Source organism: Mus caroli, unplaced genomic scaffold (genome assembly GCF_978045245.1).
Source record: "Mus caroli unplaced genomic scaffold, Mus_caroli_1 scaffold_7, whole genome shotgun sequence".
Lineage (NCBI taxonomy): Eukaryota > Metazoa > Chordata > Mammalia > Rodentia > Muridae > Mus > Mus caroli.
In genome coordinates this window covers 51,312,501-51,330,720 of record NW_028227262.1, presented here as the reverse complement: position 1 = coordinate 51,330,720, position 18,220 = coordinate 51,312,501, and the positions used below count along the sequence as shown (strand labels likewise).

At 42.9% G+C, this 18,220-nt stretch overlaps 1 protein-coding gene across 5 annotated transcripts in view; it reads right to left on the bottom strand.

Moving 5' to 3' along the window:
- Nucleotides 1-18,220, bottom strand: part of Frmd4b (FERM domain containing 4B) — a 246,580-nt gene that overhangs the window by 60,263 nt on the left and 168,097 nt on the right. For all 5 annotated transcript variants that reach the window (XM_085840234.1, XM_085840236.1, XM_085840232.1 and 2 more), the window contains exons 6-7: nucleotides 6,463-6,519; nucleotides 5,643-5,665 (exon numbers count right to left, since the gene is read on the bottom strand). In XM_085840234.1, the coding sequence (XP_085696360.1) occupies nucleotides 5,643-5,665; nucleotides 6,463-6,519 (80 nt within the window). The remainder of the gene's footprint in view (nucleotides 1-5,642; nucleotides 5,666-6,462; nucleotides 6,520-18,220) is intronic.

Here is an 18,220-nt window from a genome sequence, read left to right as displayed (position 1 = left end):
TATCCAGTCTGCAGATGACTCCTGTCATGTCTGCTTTGAACTGTCAACTCCTAATAGCTGGCAGAAACAAAACAAAACAAAACAACAAACCTATAAGAATTACTTAGGCTGAAAAGAAGGTTAATATAAAGACCTATAAATATTTTAAATAAAAATATTTTAGCTCTCATCATATAGCTAGGAGCAGAAGGAACCAGAGTTGTCTTGGAGAGCTATTTATTTAAATAGGTACAGAATTTCAATTTGTAAAGTAAGGCAGTTTCAGAGATTGGCTGCTTATGGGAAATGTGGTAAACAGGGCTGACCTGCACTCTTAAAATCCAGAGCTAGAAAACTGGAAGCCAGGAGGACAAGAATCTGCAGGCATGCTGTTTTCTCCAAAAGCACAGAGAGTCAGAATCTGCAAACTTCCTACTAGAGAAGTCAAGATTATATAGAGTCAATTTGAGGCCTGGAAGCTTTGTTGGTTCTTCCTACCTTAGGTAACTCTGCGCACTGACAGGTGGATTAGCTGCATCGGCCATGTTGGTACAGCCGACTGCAATGGGTTATGTTACAGCTCCTGTCATCACTGCATGTTGTCAGAACCACACCAAAAGATGTGCAAACACTCATCGGCAGAAATGCAAGATGCCTTGCTCACCATGTCAGCCTTAGCTCCGGGGTGGCGGGCCTCGGAGGACTCCAAGTACTTCATGCCTACCACTCTCTATTGGTACAGAAGACTGACCTGTCCATGTCTGAGACAGCCAGCCATTGTCAACACCACCCGGAGCTTCACTCCAGTCTCACAGAGTCGTCAGGAGTGCCCCAGCCTGGTCCACTCTTCTGGAGAAAATTTCACTGGGTCAAGAGGACAGGATTGATCTCCTTGGGAGTACAGGTGGGGCTTCTGTTCTCTTAGTTGTAGCCCATCCTTCAGATGTTTAATATAAGGTAATTTAAGGTACAGACTATACAAGCTGCAAAGCCTCTGTTGTTCCGCAAGACTGTGGTTAGTGATATAAAGCCCACAGAACAGTGGTCGGGCTGTCACTCAGGCATCAAACACTGCTGCTGTGGCCCTTCTAGAACTCAGTGTATGTGAGTAGACTGAAACTTGGAGAAAATATAAGAAACTTGGTTTGATTTTTTTTGTTGTTGTTTGAACCAGGGTCTGATGTAGCTCACGCTGGCCTCAAATTCACCACACAGCCCAAAGCGATGCCATCTATCTTCTAATGCTCCTACTTCTACCTCCCAGGAATGTACCAACAGAGCTTTATTCAGCTTTAATTAGTACTGGGGACGTCGTGCATGTTGCCAAATGGACAACATCTCCAGCTCCTTTGTTTAACTTTAACCAAACATCACGAAGAACGCACACGAAGAAACACACTTCTGTCTGCGTGTGGGTATGTTGAATTCCTTTCCATATACCATAAAGTCTTATTAAACGAGAAAAAAAAACCCTTTTTTAGAGACTTTGTTTTTTACACATATGAGTGTTTTGCCTGCACAGATGTCTGTATGATGCATGAGTGTAATGCCCACAGAAGCCGGTGAGGGTGCTGGATACCCTGGGACCTGAGTTACTGGCTGTTGTAAGCCACCTCGTGAGTGCTGAGACTAGCACCCAGGTCCTCTGGAAGAGCAGCAAGTACTCCTAGCTGCTGAGCATCTCTCTGGCCACCATAAACTCTTAGTAATTCACTAAATCTGTCCTGACATAAGACAGACATGTTCAAGTCTGACAATTCCCATCTTTGCTAATAAGTGTGTGTTACAAGTTTGTGGTGTCTCTGAGACTCAAGGAAGCCCCTACTTGATTCATCCAGGGCTTCAAAGCAGTGTTCTTACCTGTAAAGTGGGACAGCAATAATGCCATTGTCCTAGGCCTGCCAGGAGGGTGGAGGAAATAATAAAGCAGCCACGCCAGGCTGCTATTACCTATTCAATGTTACTTGAGACAGACTGGGTTTCAGACAGGGCAGCTACCATATCCATCAAGTTGTTTGAAACCAAGTGGTTAAATTCCAAAGCTCTCAGGCATCGCTAATACCTCTTGGCTCATGCAAGTCCTCAGTTCAGCTCCTGACCTCTGGGAGCTGTCTGCTTGCTGTTGTTTTCTCACACTGGTGTAATGAGCCTAGGGGTCACTGCTGTTTACCTTTGAAACCCTAGTTTCCCGGTGCACATAGGCACCCTAACCTGGCATCTAGATTCTGCTCTTGCCCCACAACTCTACTTGCTGCTCTCTCTTTGTTCTCCTCAGATCCCCCACATTAGTTTGCCCCAAACAAGCTCTGCTCAAACTCTTCTTCCAAAATGCCTTTAAGAATAGCAAGCCCCACCCTTCTCGGTTCCCTTCCTCCCAGGGATCCTTCAAAGTACTTAAAGTTAACATTATTGTGGCCAGTAGGAAGCCCTGCTCTCAGAAGGCTCATTAGGAGTGGAGAGGGGACTTCTTTTTGCTTTAAATAGCTGACAGCCTGAATTTCCAAGTCAGCCCTTACACCGCAAAGATAACGAGTGCTTTGGTAACGCAACCCAGGCAAACAGAGAATTCCGGAAAGCTGACCCGGCTTTATCAGTGACCTGCTAGGCCAGCCACAAACAGGCAAAGGGGGTTTCGTTTGGTTTTATTTTTAAGATCTTGAAAGCTGAGGTTACCAAGTAACTAAGTGTTGGAATGCTTCTGTTCGGAAGTGGAAGGACTTAGATTTTCACTTCACTTCTGGGTCAGAATAAGGGTCTGGTTTAACACCTAGCTTCAAATGGAAGGAAATCTTACCAATTTATGGTGGTGCTATAAAAATGTACCTATTTCCCATGGGAAAGGAACTTCTCTGGATGCCTGAGAGCAATTAACTGGGGGGGGGGGGTGGCTCAAGCTTGATTGCCACCAAGTTTCATTACATCATGTGAACTGTGATTTGTCCCCTCCCCACAAATAAATATAAAAAAAAATTTTTTAAATCTGTCTTAAACACACACAAACACGCACACACACACTGGAATAATGTCAGGTTCAGATACACACAGATGTTCACTGCAACATTATTTACAATCGCTAAAACATGGGCAACAACTCGAATTTGTAACAGGAGAATGGTACACATGTCTATCCATTTAGGCATATATATCGGCAATGCCTGTAATTCCACTAGTGAAGAAGGGGAGGCAGGAGGGTCAGGAGGTCAAGGTCATCTATGACTCTAAAGTTTCAGGCCAGCTTAGGCTACATGAGACACTGTCTAAAAACAACTGCAACCAACAAGCATTCTGATGGTATATCAAAGTGGTAATTCCAGAACGACTCCGGTCATCTCACAAATATTAATTCAATCCCTGTACCAACCTATGGCATGCTTACAATTGTTACAAGTTGTCTTTCATGTTCCAGGAAACTAAGGCTTGGGATTTTTTTTTCAGATTATGCAGGCAGTACATGGAAGTCTTAGGGTTTGAATGAGCCCGTTGGCTTTGTAGAGGCCAACTGTAGGTCTTTTCTCTAACCATGATGACATGGACTGATCATCATTTTATTTTGCCTGATTTTCCGACATTGGTTCTATTTAAAAAAAAAATGCTTGGCAGAAGAATATCCACTGCCCATCAGGGAGGAGATTAGACAGGGGTGGGTGATGTTGAATTCTTTTCTATTGTCACCTTCAGTGACAGATGCTCATGCCTTTTGTTCTTTTTATCAATACTTAATGCCTTTGTAAAGTACACTTTGTAATTTACAGCTCTCCCCTCTCCACTAACTTCCTCAAGAAAGACCCCCAACTCACAGAGGAGGCATGGAAAGAATAAACAGCTCCTTTGGGGTAACCCTGAGAGTTTGTGCGAGGCTCAGTGTATGTAAGACTCGGTTTAATCATGTTCTCTTCCACTACTTGGTTTGAGATGGACAATTTCAAGAGAGTATGTGACACATCTTCAGCCTTGGGCTCCTCAAGGAAAGGACTAGAATCTGGTTGAACATAAGGAAGGGCTGGGTAAGACAGAGCTAAGTCAACAATAGCAAACTACCATCTAAAGCTGAAATGTGTACATCCCTCAAGGAAGATCACTCACAGCCTCCATCTGTGCCAGGCCCTGGGCTCTCCCTCAGGAAAGCTGGTGACACCAGCCTTTTCTCTTTTGTCTGCCGCTGTGTTACTACAGCTTTCACGGACCCACCTTTGTCCCAAAACTCTTCTCAGAAGGAGGCAGGAGACCAGACAAAATTTTGGTGTGGATTAAGGGGAAAGTAACCGCTGTCACAGCAGAGGTGGGGTCAGAGCTGACGGCTGCTGACCTTGACCCAGTGACCTTCACACATTGAATTCACAACAGTCCTGTAGGCTAGGCTGCCTTTCACTGATGTGAGCACACTGAGGCTTACAGTGTCTGATGCCTGCATCCCTCACAGGGTCAGGAGCGGGGAAGGGAGAGTAAACGGTCCACACTACAGAGGCTGAGGCCACCATAAACTGACTTTGTGACTGCCCATATAACCACAGACTTTATGGATACACAAAATCATATACATACATGTGCACATATATGTATGAAAGTAGGGGAGGTTGAGAAGATGAATGGGTTAGAAGTGGGGGGATAACGGTGAGATGAGAAGGTAACAATAAAGCATGACTTACTGCTGTGAAATGGCGTATGGACTCAAACCTTAGGTATAAAGAATACAAAACAACACACATATACACATATACACACAAACATAGGCTCACATAAACACACACACCATATACTCTCAATGAGAGTGAGTGGTGAGTAACTGAATAATGGGGTGTCAAGTGGAACCCCCTGCTCTATCACTCTGAATGTGCATGGTGAGGAGAGTTGATTATTCTTCAAGGACTGGAAGCTGTCAGGCTCTGAAGGCATTATTTTATCAACCCATTACTGAGCACAAAGCCTCGGTTGGGAAGGTGATCTGTCAATAATCTCTGGGTGAAGCCTTCAGAAGTGGAATGTTAGCGTGGCAAAGGCTAGGCTTTCAATGGGTCACAGGCCTGGGCACTGCTTCCCACCAGAGGTTTCCCCCACCCCAGTTTTGACAGTTCCCACCTCTCTACCTACGACCACTGCACAGAAGAGAGAGCACGGGAGGGGGTGAAAACCCACACACTCTCTGCTGATGTGGCCAGCGAGACACTTAACCCCAGTGTCAGCGCAGCAGCAATGCGGCTGCTGGGTCAAGTGTATGAAGGGTGAGGTCCCTTCAGGGCAGCTGCAAAGAAAGGCCCTATTAATCCCTTAACTAAGCAGCTGATGGATTTAATCTGTTTCTGCATATGTTAGAACCCCTTGCACACACCATCATTATATGCTTACAAAAAAAGCACCGCACCAGTTAGCAAAGCTTTTCACAGTTTTCTTCGTCTCGGTAACCAACGTGATACTACAATACTGGAAACTTTGGAGGGCTTCTAACTATGGTTTCCTGTCACTCTGCCCTGAAACACTGTGAGAAAGTTTCGTTCTGAGAGTCATTCACAAAAAGAACAGGTTTCTCCGAGAAGGAAGAGGGAGATCTGAGCAGCCAGTCTCAAATAGGCTTTCTTTTGCTTTTGCGTCCATTATTATTTAAAATAACTCATTCCACAACTGGAGAGCCTCATTCTACACAGTAACATCAGAAAAGAAATCATTACCTGGTATAATCTCCCTTGCTTTCCTGAAATAAAAATAAAGACATGATCAATATGTATTTATGCTAAGCGCGATGAATGATTTATTCTTGCTTATTTTCCCCTTCACAGAGACCAGAGCTTTCTGTTAAGAAAGGTAGGTAAGGAATACCGCCCACAGGCCACTATTGGTGAGAAAATACATGTATATATGAGATGTGTCTTACCCTTAACACAAGAGACTGATATACAAATATATTTTTATATATTATATATTCTTCATATATATATATGGAGAAGCACCGATAATCGCTGTGGCATATCTAAGTTCACAGGATAAGTACATTTGCACTAAAGTGCCACACTTTTTAGACTCTGACCCAGGTAAATCAACACACACACTATTTACTTTTTAAACAGTTCAGGAAATGACTTTGCTTTTCAGCTGCCAGCCGCCTTTAAGAATTAAAAGTCTCTTTACACAACCTCAAGAAAACGTGTACAAAAGTTGCTAAATTTAAATGAAAATTACAGCTGTTCTAACAACTGCTGCCTCCCGAGTTCAAGTGACTGGGAGTCCTTTTCCAGGAATACGGTCAGAACTCCGTTCCCTTAGTACAGTCTAAACTTCGTTATGTCTTAGAAAAATACTATCAAATGCTGGTTCATGCAAATAGTTTTTAAAAGAGAAATCAGCAGGTCATATCTTTCACTGATAAGCCATTTACTGGTTTAAAAAATCCATCAGGTTCCCGCTCCATGGAAAAGTTTTACAGTTGCAGACAGTTAGCAAGAAACCAAGGAACAAAAGGGAGCTAGTTAGAGGCAGCGAGTGAACTCTTACCTGCAAAACCAGGGCTGCCAACTTGAAGATGGTCTCACTGTCTACTTCAATTTGTCCCTGTGGGTGGAAGAGGAGAATATCACTGAGTGCAGTCTACCCTGGACTGGAGTGAATGGCTGTGGAGCTGAAGAGTCTGTCACAGCTTGGCACCTCCACTTTATGATCAAATGCAGAGCATACCACTGCAAGGGAGGGGGGTGAGCAGGGAAACCTCAGGGAAGAATAGGAAGGACCGGAAGAGCCTCTCTCTCCTCTCTCTCTCTCTCTCTCTCTCTCTCTCTCTCTCTCTCTCTCTCTCTCTCTCTCTCTTCATTGTGTAGGAAAATTTTGCTTAGAAAAGATAAGTAACTTTGAGGCAAAAATTTTTGACAATTTAAAAATGAATATACTTGACTAATTTTCTTTCACCTCTGCAAATTAATGTTTAAGGTCTGCAGATTTTTCTATATTTGCTTGTTGTGGGTTTCCCTGAGATAATCTCCTCTCTCAGAGTCACAGCACGGTTACTTCAGCATACACATGAGCAGACATTATTAAGACATAATTTCACTTCATTGTCAGGAAGCATGCGATGGAGTGACTATTCATGCCATCCTAGCTAAAATGAGAAGTCTTAAACGTCAGTAGCAGGGAAAGCGAGGTCTAGCGTTCTGTAGCTCTGAAGGTTTGATAAACTCACATTCATCATTTTCCCATCCTTTTACTTCTCCATGTTTCAGGATCCCAGGGAAAATTGGAGTCTTAGGGTTTGATTGACAAGACTGATTTTTTTGTTTGTTTGTTTGGTCCTGAGACATGCTTAAGTGTGGGTAAACACTCCTGTGCACCTTCATTCCTTTACATGTGTGACATGTGTAAATGGCAGTGCAGCACTGTGTAATATTACAACAGTAAGCAGGTGTAGAGGAACTTTGAATTTAAGGTCAGGGCACATGACCTTGTAAGGTTCAACACATGTAGAAACAATGCCCCCCAAGCCCATCCTGCTAAGTGCAAGCCTCACTGCTTGGAAGCACACAGTGTTTAAAGGCCTGGGTATTGCCTGGTACTTTCTCTTCCTCCCTTTTATCTGTTGAACTGGAGCGCTAGCATTAGTTAGTTTATTCCAAATCCATCATGGCTAGTCATTAAATAGTTTCAAGCCAGTGCACAATAGGATGTTCACACAGGGCGTTATACTTGTGAGGGTTTCTGGAAAGATTTAAGTTTTTCTCCCAGCATGAACGTGGTTAGAGTTCTCCGACAGAATGCAAAGGACAAGGGGGAACAGGAGCTGGTGAGACAGATCAGGAGGTAAGCAAGTCCAGGGTTCTTCTGAGCTCCAGCCCCGGGACTCAAGAGTTGAGGGAGAGAAGCAGCTCTGTGAAGCTGTCCTGACGTGAGCTCTCCCGCCTCCATCCCCATTAAAACACCAAAAACAAAAACAAAGAAGAGAACAACGGAAAACCCCAGGGTATTACACTAACAGTGATAATTATATTATCAGTTCCCTTATATTAGGGGAAAAAAAAACCTAACCTGAAAACAACTTAATTCACCCATCAAGACACAGTGGGTCCTCCCTTCTGAAACCCAAGGCAGAAAGAGCTGCTTCAAAGGTTTTGTTCAAGAGCTCTTGGATCCCAAGCCCTGGAATTCAAAGCTCCCCCACAATCTCTAGGAACTGATTATAAAATCAAAGAGAAGCCAGGCTGAGCTCAGGAATCAATGGCCCTCTCTGTCTTCCCAGCAAGACCCTGGCTTTCTAATCTGACGGATGGCAGTGGGTAATCCACCAGGTGAGGTGGCTGTTGATTAGATTACATTCTCGGAAGGTCAAATTCCTTAAATTCGAACACAGAGAGAATGAGGAGAGGAGCGGGCAGAACAACAAATAAAATAAATCCCTGAGTTGCAAAACAGGCCACACCTCAAAGTTAAAGTCAAATTTGTCTTCACATCTTATCGATGAGAAAAGTGTATTTTCTAGAGTATTCTACAAATCAAAGACGAATAAAACAAGTTGAAAATTCCTACCAACACCCTGGATTCCCACAGTCTTCGTCTGCCTCATCACGGCCTTAGATGAGTCATCTAAAAAGTATTCTAGACACCACCTTTTCAATTTTAGCAAATGGAAGTTCAGCAGACAGATTTAAAAAAAAAAAAGATACCTAAAGCAGATATCCCCTAGGGAGCTGCCACATACTTCTCCATCTCAGAAGGGTCATTAAATATTAAAATGCTAAAAGGAGGACCCGAAGCATGGGGAGTACCAGGCTCAGACAGCATCACGTGGAGGCATCAAACACCAGCTTGCCTTTCCTAGCTAATGTGGTCCAAACCCAGTTTTGGCAGGGGTGAGAAAGGGTGGGGGAGAGGGAGGGAGAGAACTGTCTCAAATCTTGTTCCAGATGGGGAAGAAAACACGGTTTGGCCAAAGCCCCATTTTCTTTTATAGTCCTCATTCTCCACATCACCTTACGTATAACATCCTGTTGATATCAGAGGCGAGCCATTCTGGGCCCCAGTACCGATCACTGTAACCTGACACATTCATGGAGTTCTCTAAACAATGCATCCATCAAGAATAACCCACCTGCCCGTTTCTCAGCACTTTCATTGGGCAAAAGTCAATGAAGACTTCTAAGAGTCCTTAACAGTTCATGCCTGAAGTAGCAACGCTGTTTTAAAACTGTAGACTGCCCAGGGCAGATTTCTTTTACCTCCGCCATGGCAACGGAGTAACCAGATACAGGGCAAGCTAACACTTGAGACTCAGAGACAGCTCCTCACAGAGAAAGGTGAGGACATCCTTCAGTGGGTTTCCATGGCTGCCAGCAACAAACAAAGAGCCAGAATCAGGAGCTAGAGGATGGGGCTGGGCACACAAAGGTAAGCTGAGACAGTCCTGGCGCTTCACTCTCAAGGCTCCAAGAGATGCATTGGCAGTTCAGCTACCAGGTCACCTTCCACCTTGTGCCTGCGCATCTCACTGTGCTAATGAGGTGAATTCTAGGTTCCCCAATTAAGGGGATGAATAAAAAAAAAGTCCTAGGACCAGAAAGGGAACACGGTGAAATAGGACCCAATGGTTTCAGTCAGCACTGAAGATCAGAGAGATGGCCTGTAGCTTCCAGTCTCCTCACATGTGGCTCTGGACTTCCTGGCCTGTGTTCTTCCTGCTCTATCTACACAGCTAACCTAAAACTTCATTACCCAATCACTCTCCCAGCAATCTTCCGAAGGCATGCTTTGGGTAAAAAGTGGGTTCGGGCAAGGCAGTGCAAAATGACCCCAAATGTTGTCTCCGTCAATGATGAAGCTATATGTTATCAACAAACACACTTTCTATAGCAGGGCAGGAAATCAGGTCTGAGGCCTCACTCTGTTCAACTCGGACGGATGTTATATTTCATGGAAACTTATTCTACACCAGAGCAGTGGGTATTAACAATCTGTTGTCAACTGACAAACTGTTGGCAGAAGTCAATCTATCGTTAGTTATCTATTTTAAGAATACATTTATATTAAAGAGAAAAGAAATTGCAAAACACCAACAAAAAATGTGCAAGCGGCTGAGGCTGCAGCTCAGCGGTAGAGCATTTGCTTAGCATGTGTGAGGCCTAGGTTCAGACCTTAGCACTGCTAGATAAATAAGTAAATAAACACCAAAATGAAAGAGAAAATTATTGTTTTAAATTATTACAATATTAATGGATTCAGGCAATAATATATTGTGTTGTTATTGATCTTGTATTTATGGTTCTGGGCATGAGACTTGAGCCTTTTGCACACTAGGTAAATGCTCTACCACTGAGCTACATGCCCAGAGCCCTACACAATAATCTTCAATAAATAAAAGGAAAGCTCAATTAGAAATGGATGGGATAAGCACAGGGATGATGTGAATATTATCTTCTCATGTATGGTAAATCTTGTTCATAGGAGAGCCAGATAGCTCCAATTTCAACTTAGAGACAAAGATGTCAACATCAGAACAGAAAAATACCATGTGCCTTCTGATGCTGTGCACATAGGACACACACACACACACACACACACACACACTGTGCTGTGACAGTAAGTGTATCTTACAATTGCAACTCAAAGGTCGGGAGTATTTCCCAGCTGCATCTTTTGCTGATTTCTTTGAGGTCACATATTCTCACCATGACCTATTGCAAGCAACCAATATAACTTCACAGAACCTGGGGTTAAAAAGACACATGGGAATTGGCTCTTAGGAGCTAGTACAAGCTGTCTCCAGCACACCATGGGGGTACAATTTCTGTCAGAAATAACTCACACCTTTAATCCCAGCACTCAGGAGGCAGAGGCAGGTGGATCTCTACAAGTTTGAGGCCAGCTTTAACCTACATAGTGAGTTTCCAGACAGCCAGGGTTATGTAAGGTAAACAAGCAAACAAACAAACAAACAAACAAAATCACTAGATTTAATAGTGAGGAACCGTTCATGCAACACAAACAAGCTGAGGGCCATCCTAGAAAACATCTTGCTCACACTCATGCCACTGTACCAAATGCCTGAGAGATGGAGACCATAGGGTCACGACACTAAACTGAAGTGTGTTATCCTGGGTTAAGGAGGAAGGCGAAGGAGGTGGAATGATGAGCTGTACATTCAGCAACAGTATGCGTCCAACGTTAGATGTTCTAAGTTGGATTACAGTAATACAGCTATGTCAGGTTTGCCCCCGACCTTGAGAAACACACAGTGGCATTCTTAGGGCTAAACTGCTATGATTTATAGCTTACTCTTAAGTGGCTCAACTAAAACCTATACCCTGGGGACAGAGAAAGTATAAATGTGGATGTTGTACACTGTTAGGAGCTGATATGGTTTGGTAAACATGTACTGTTGTGCTCTGTGCTGTTCTTCCAACTCAATTTGAAGTATCTCATAGAAAGTTTTAAGATTGTTTAAAAAGAAGAAGACCCCCATCCCTGGTCTGGTAGATATCCTTCTGTCTTGTCTGATGAGTAATTCTCCTTTGGAAATTACTTCTCTCTCTTTGATTATACTGCAAATATAGCCATCATTGTTTTGGGGTAAGTGGTGCAAACTGGTCCAGATACCTTACAGGGCTTTACCAAATCAGAACGGAGGGATGAAAGGTTTCTCTCTCTGGAGACAAAACTGGGAAGCTATGGCCCGGATGGGATGAATGGCCATACACATACAGTGTCATCTTGACACTGGTTCTCAGTTATTACCGCTGCTGAGTGAGGCTGCACTTCCCAGTCTAGTTGGAACTCAGACATTGCTAATGATGATGGAGATACTGGATAGGATGTTGTCAGTTTGATTTGCCCCTAAGACAGCATGTGAACAGATGTGACACAGACACAAGCAAACACATCTACACTGCTTTCTAGAGATCTCCCAGTTTTTTCTGAAGACATGTGAACACAGAGGAATCTGCTAACTCAGAGATGAGAATGCTGTTATTCACAAAGCCAGGCTGGTAGGATGGCTAAGCTCTATCTCGTTGCAGGGCCCTTCTCCCTAAGAAATGTGCTACTTCCATTTTTCTAGAGATCACTATGCATATCACAAGTCAGGCCATTGACTACTACATCTTCCTACATCCTCTGAGTCCATGAGCCAACACTTTCTTCCCTGTGATACATTCATTGTTCATTCAGACTTCTAGACTACAGTGGTGTAAACTGTGGGCTGTGACCTCACACGAGATTGTGTAACTGAAAATGGGATGATGAAAAACTTGGCAACAGTGGAAGGATTCTGAATACACAATGACCAAAACATAATTCAAACGTAAATGTGTAATGAATCTGAGCTGTTTGTCTCCATGTTTGCCTGAACTAAATCATAGGATCACGGGATCACAGGACTTGACTGTAGCCTTGGGTCTACACAACACAAACCACATGATACCAATGAGCACTGTCTGAAACATCTCAGCCTAGACCAGAGACTACTTGATATTGTAACATCTGATATCTAATATTATAATATTCAATATGTCAGATTTTCTGCTCTTATATGAATATAATAGCTTAATTATAGAAAACAAAGACTTTTAATATTTTCCTATCATCATTTTTGAGGGTGTAATGATAAAATATGTATATCTAAGAATTGCATGGGGTAAAAAATGTTTTATTTTAAAAGGTGATATTTGATCATGGATGAGGGGTGGGATGAGCCAGAGGATGGGAAGTGCTGTGAAGTTCGGTGTTCTCAATGGGATACTGTTGCAGGAGTTTTTCCTAGAAAAAGCACTCTGATACCAGTAAGAGTAAAAGAGAGATCTCTTCTCTTCCGCGGTGGACTGAATGAAGCTAGGACAGCTCCTGAAACGTTCCAAGGATGGGTCCAATTTGTATTCTTATTTTATACTCTAAAGCCACAAGCTGGCAGGAAAGCAGGTAAGACTTTATAGAAGGGTACATGGTAGTAGAGGGTTGTTAAGGGCAATGGCCCATTGTTTCAATTATTCCTCCAGGTCTTTCTGTTTCAGCTAACAAGTGAAGTCATGCTTGGCGAATAGGCAGTACAAGCAATGCTTCAATTATGTCACGGAATAAGTCAACAAATCAGTGTCTAATAATTGGTCTTTTCTACCTTACTCTACTTCAACATGACCGTGGCACACAGGAACTCATGAGCAGCTGTGGTTACTTGTACAACACCTGCACAAGATCAAGCCAACAAGGTGAGTCAACATTCCAGCAGGAGTTGTTACAAAAGCAAAAAAAAAAAAAAAAACCAAAATCCAAAAACAAAAACAAACACAAGAACAAAAGAGGAAAGGATGTTGTGGTGGTTTGAGTGAGAATCACATACACACACACACACACACACACACACACACACACACACACACACACACACACACACACACACCGTAGGGTAATTTTTATTGTTTGGTTCCCAGTTGGTGGAACTGTTTAGGTAGGATCAAGGATTCAAAAGCAGGTGCCAGGACCAGAAGCAGCTCTCTCTGCTTCCTGCTTGTGAATGATAAGTGAGCTCTCTGCTGCTGCTCCTATGCCATGCCTGCCTGCCTGCCTGCTGCCATGCATGCTGCCATGGCAATCATGGACTTACCTTCAGAAACTGTAACAAGCCTTCAATAACATGCTTTCTTTTATAAGTTGCCTTGGCCTTGGGTTTTCTTTATAGCAATGGGATGGTGACTAAGACAGATATAAATGTGACAAAGCAGTTTGTTGTGGGGAGCATCCAGAGAAAGTGAGCGGGCAGGGAACTGTGGGTAGAAAGGCTTGAGACAGCAGTGTATACATGTAAGAAATTGTCAGAGAATAACTAAAAGATATTTAAAAATTGACTTCTTAGAACTAAGCAAGATGATCCCTAAGCCTGTAATCCAGCATTGGAAGCAGAAGGAAGAGGCTCAGGAATTTAAGGCTATCTTAGGCTGCATGCAAGCTTGAGACTAGTCTTCTAGCCTGGGCTAGAGACCTCATCTAGAAACAGGAAAAAAAAAAAAGAATGGAAAGGAAAGTAAGGAAAGGGATGGAAAGGAAAGGAACAAAAAGGAAAGAAAATGAAAAAATGGAAGGAAAGAAAATGAAAGGAAAAAGGAAGGAAAGAAAAGAAAGGAAAGGGAAGGGAAAGGAAAGGATATGAAAGCGAAGGAGGGTAAAGGCATCTGTCACCAAGCCTGACAACTCAAAATTTTCTGTGGGACCCATGGTAGGAGGACAGAGCCAGCTCCCAGAAGCCACTCTCATTGCATATATACAACACACATAACACAAAACACACAATTAAAATTACTATAAAGTTTGCTGCTTCAGTTGCTCATCTGAGTTGCATTTATTATTATTTTTTTAAATCATCTAATGAACTTGGGCTTGGGAATAGGTCAGAAATTCTACCATTTTCTAAACCGACCCTAAACATACTTCTGTCATTTTTTTTTTTTGCTTGGCAAGTTTTGTACAGAGTCCCATCCTCAGAACTGATGATCATAACATCAAAATATCAGTCAGCAGTGTCAAATATTCAGCCAAGGTGTAATATTTTTATGTAAAATGAGCAAGTATATCCATCTCAATAGTATGCAAATTTGCTTTCAACTATAATCAATGGTAAAATTACTTGTAAACTGCTTTAAAATAAATTTAAGTTAATATGTGATGTGTGAATTTCATGGATTAAAAAAAAATAAACTAAGAGCCCTGCTGTAGATTGCAGGCTCAGAGCAAATGGCTTCTCTAAGGACTGTCCCATCTAAGATGCTAAGTAGCATCAATGGTCTACTTACTTGGTGCAGACAACATCCTCTTTCCCTAGTTGTGACAAATAAATTTTTGTCTCAAGACACTGCCAAATGTTCCCCTAGGGGACAAGACTGCCCCTAGTTAAGGATTGCTGCCCCAGATATCCAATGTCTTATTCTTCAGCTAATCCAGAGTCAACAGAAACCTACATAATTGAGCCCTGAGGGTCATCTTAGATAAAACAGCTTTTGGGGAAAACCATGGCTCAGCATTACTCCACTGGCTTCAGTCGAAAGAACAATGCAGCAGTACTCAGAGGTCATTATTTTAATAACCCCGGGTGGTTACTGAGGACACTGTTGATTACATCATATAATAGCCCTTTATGAGGACCCATGGGAGGAGTTTCCAAGGCTTAGTACCCAGGTCGACTATGGTTCTTCCTGCTTCACTGAAATCTTAATAACTATGGTGAGCTACATACACAGTAGCCAAAATGCTATCATGCTTTGGCTCTTGAGAAAAATTAAGTTTATAGCTGTGTACTGACGGCTTTACGTTCGTCAAACTACATTTACTTTTATACTAATTGTCTTCTTCACAGCATCTACTTATCTCTACTTATTTTTGTAAAAATAACTCCAAGTTCATCACTTAACTATGTATGACTTTTAACATTTGAGCCAGATACAGCAAAACGAACAGAGCACAGGCACACACTTTTGCGCATGTTTGTTTGAGGTTTTGTTTGGTGGAAACAAGGTCTTAGTTTTGTGATTTCCCCCTGCTTCAGTCTCTCAGGTTCTGGGATTGTAGGCATGTGCCATCATGCCCAGACAGCTAGGTGCATTGCCACTTAGACGTCTGTGTAGCACCAGCCACCTTTGACTTCCACACATCCATGAGGGCACCAATGCACCATGGCGCATGCCTCCCACACACCCTCCATTCCAGACTATCCCCTGCTGACATAGACAAATAAATAACTAGTGTAGGTAAAAAAATTTTTAAAGTTCCCAAACTCTTCACCCTCTCACCTCCCCTTTTTTTTGGACAGTTTCTCTGTGTAGCCCTGGATAGCCTGGAATTCACTTTGGAGACCAGGCTGGCTTCAAACTCAGAGATCTTCCTGTCTCTGCCTCCTGAGTGCTGGGATTAAAGGTTTCCTCCACAAGGCCTAGCTCCCAAACTCTGTTAATGATGTGTTCTACACGAACACTTAGGATGTTACTCTGGTTGCTTGTTTTATTGTTCTGAGACAGGGTCTCCTATAGGTCAGGCTGGCCTCCAACTTCCTATACAGGGAGCTTAAAGTCCTGATCCTCCTGCCTCTACCTCCTAAGAACTGGAATTATAGTTGGTCACCACCATGCCCAGACTTATATGTCTGTCACCTCTAAATTCACATGTAATTGCATCTGTAGCTATCTTATCTGCTTTGTTCTGCAACACTTTGTCAAATTCTGTCATTCCGTAAAATCGACTCAATACTCCTTATATATCTGGTAGGATAAATAAATTATTTTCTCATATTAATCTTTGGCCTTATCCTCCTTTTATTTTTTTCAATTTGAAAATAATCTTGTCATGTTAAAAAAAAAAGTACCTTATTTGTCCTCCTGTTGAAAGCACAACACATTTCTCCTGAAACGGCAATTGTAATTAGGGTCTGTGCTGTGAAGATCATTCAAATGGTATGCTAGAATCAAGACTCTGTATTTGATATTTTCCTTTATTAATGGGCTCTTTTCATCCTTTTACTTGTCTGGTGACCATCACTGCATAGGATTCTTCATGAAAGCTAATGATATCAATAACCCTCTGTCAATTTACGTCCATTTCTAGGCAGGTGGCACTATTGTCTCCAATAATGCTTTGTGCAGTTCTTTGCACCAAACAGGATGTATTTGAGTTCTCTGTATGCTGAATATACCACACTCCTCTCCCTCTGATGTTGGACTATAAGTTGGGCTTGGACCAACTTTGGGGCAAGGTCTACCAAAACTTACCATGCATTATGTGCCTTATTGTTTAGGTATATAATATATAGCAATCCTAGGTATACATGCCACAGACATATGTATGTGTGACTGTTACAAAACAGTCATTAGCATCTTTATGGGAGTGCTATTGATAACAGCCAGAGTACAAACTCCTAGACACCCATCGGTGGATAAACAAACTGTGGCATAGTCACACTGTAGCAACCCCTTCCCTGACAGGGTTTCTTTGTGTAGCCCTGGCTAGCCTCAAACTCTCAGAGATCCACTTGCCTTTGCCTCCCAAGTGCTGGGATTAAAGGCATTCATCACCACTGCCTGACCATACTGGGGACTCTTATGCAGCAGTGAAAATGCATAAGCTGTGAGCAGAAACTATATACAAGAATCTGATGATCTCGGCAACAGAACTCAAGGAGCCAGACACTCAGAGAACACGCAGGCGACTCTTGCCCTGCAGAGGACATGGTCAGCTAAAACCAGTCACTTTGGTTAACAGTGATTGAGTTGGGAGGAGATTCATAACTGGGAAGGAACACACTGGGGGCTTCTCAGAGACCAGTGGTGTTCTGCTCTGACACTGGCACTGGCTGCACTATTGTGTCCCACACTCCTGAAACCTCACTGAGCTGTGCACTTAGGTTCTATGTGCTCTGCTGTACTGATGCTTCAATGTAAAGTCATGAAACAGAGCTCCCAGTCTCATCACAGCCTCTCTCCATCTTCTCTAACAGCGACTCCATCCTCTGTCCTAACCTGCACACTGTATGTGGTGACAATTCTCACCTTCTAATACAGTCTATACCTTATTGCCTTCTGTATTGCCTGCTACATAGAATCACCGAGGACATGAATTTTTAGCTATTTTGGCCCCAGCATGGTCTTCAGGACCCAGGATACCTCCTGCTATGTAGCAGGTGTTCAGTCATATTTGTAGGCTACACACAGAACGCGGAGGCGAGGATCTGGAGCAGGCTTTTAATAAGAGGTGCTCCTTGTATCTGTGCGGTCACTGTACATGGGGTTTGCATAATCTTTTAACTCAGGGTAAACAAACAAACACTTCATCTTTTTGAACTGTGAGGATGTTAACCAGGCTACACCTATGAAAACCGTAGGTGGACATGGGAGCTGTGGTTCTAGCCACAGAGACTGGAGACTATACACAGAGAAGTGTCGGGTTCCAAAAGGACTCTTCTGGACTCACTGCTTCATGTGTGGCAAGAATACAAGAACACCTGGCCCTCACACCTCACGGACTTTGGCGGAGGCTGGAAAAAAAAATTTACAGAAAGATAAGCTAAGTAAAATGAATCACAAGAAAAAATGTGCAGAGTTTTTTTGGGTGTGTACCCTAATTGCAAATACCCAAGCAGCGCAACCAGAGACCAGAGTATCTGCAGACAGCGTCTCAGAAACTTGATCATAATGAAGATAAAGATGGAGAGGAAGAGGAGGAGGGAAATGGAGGGAGAGGAAGGAGGAGAGAGGCAGATAGAGGAAGGGAGGGAAGGAGAGAGGAGGGAGGGAGAGGGAAAAGG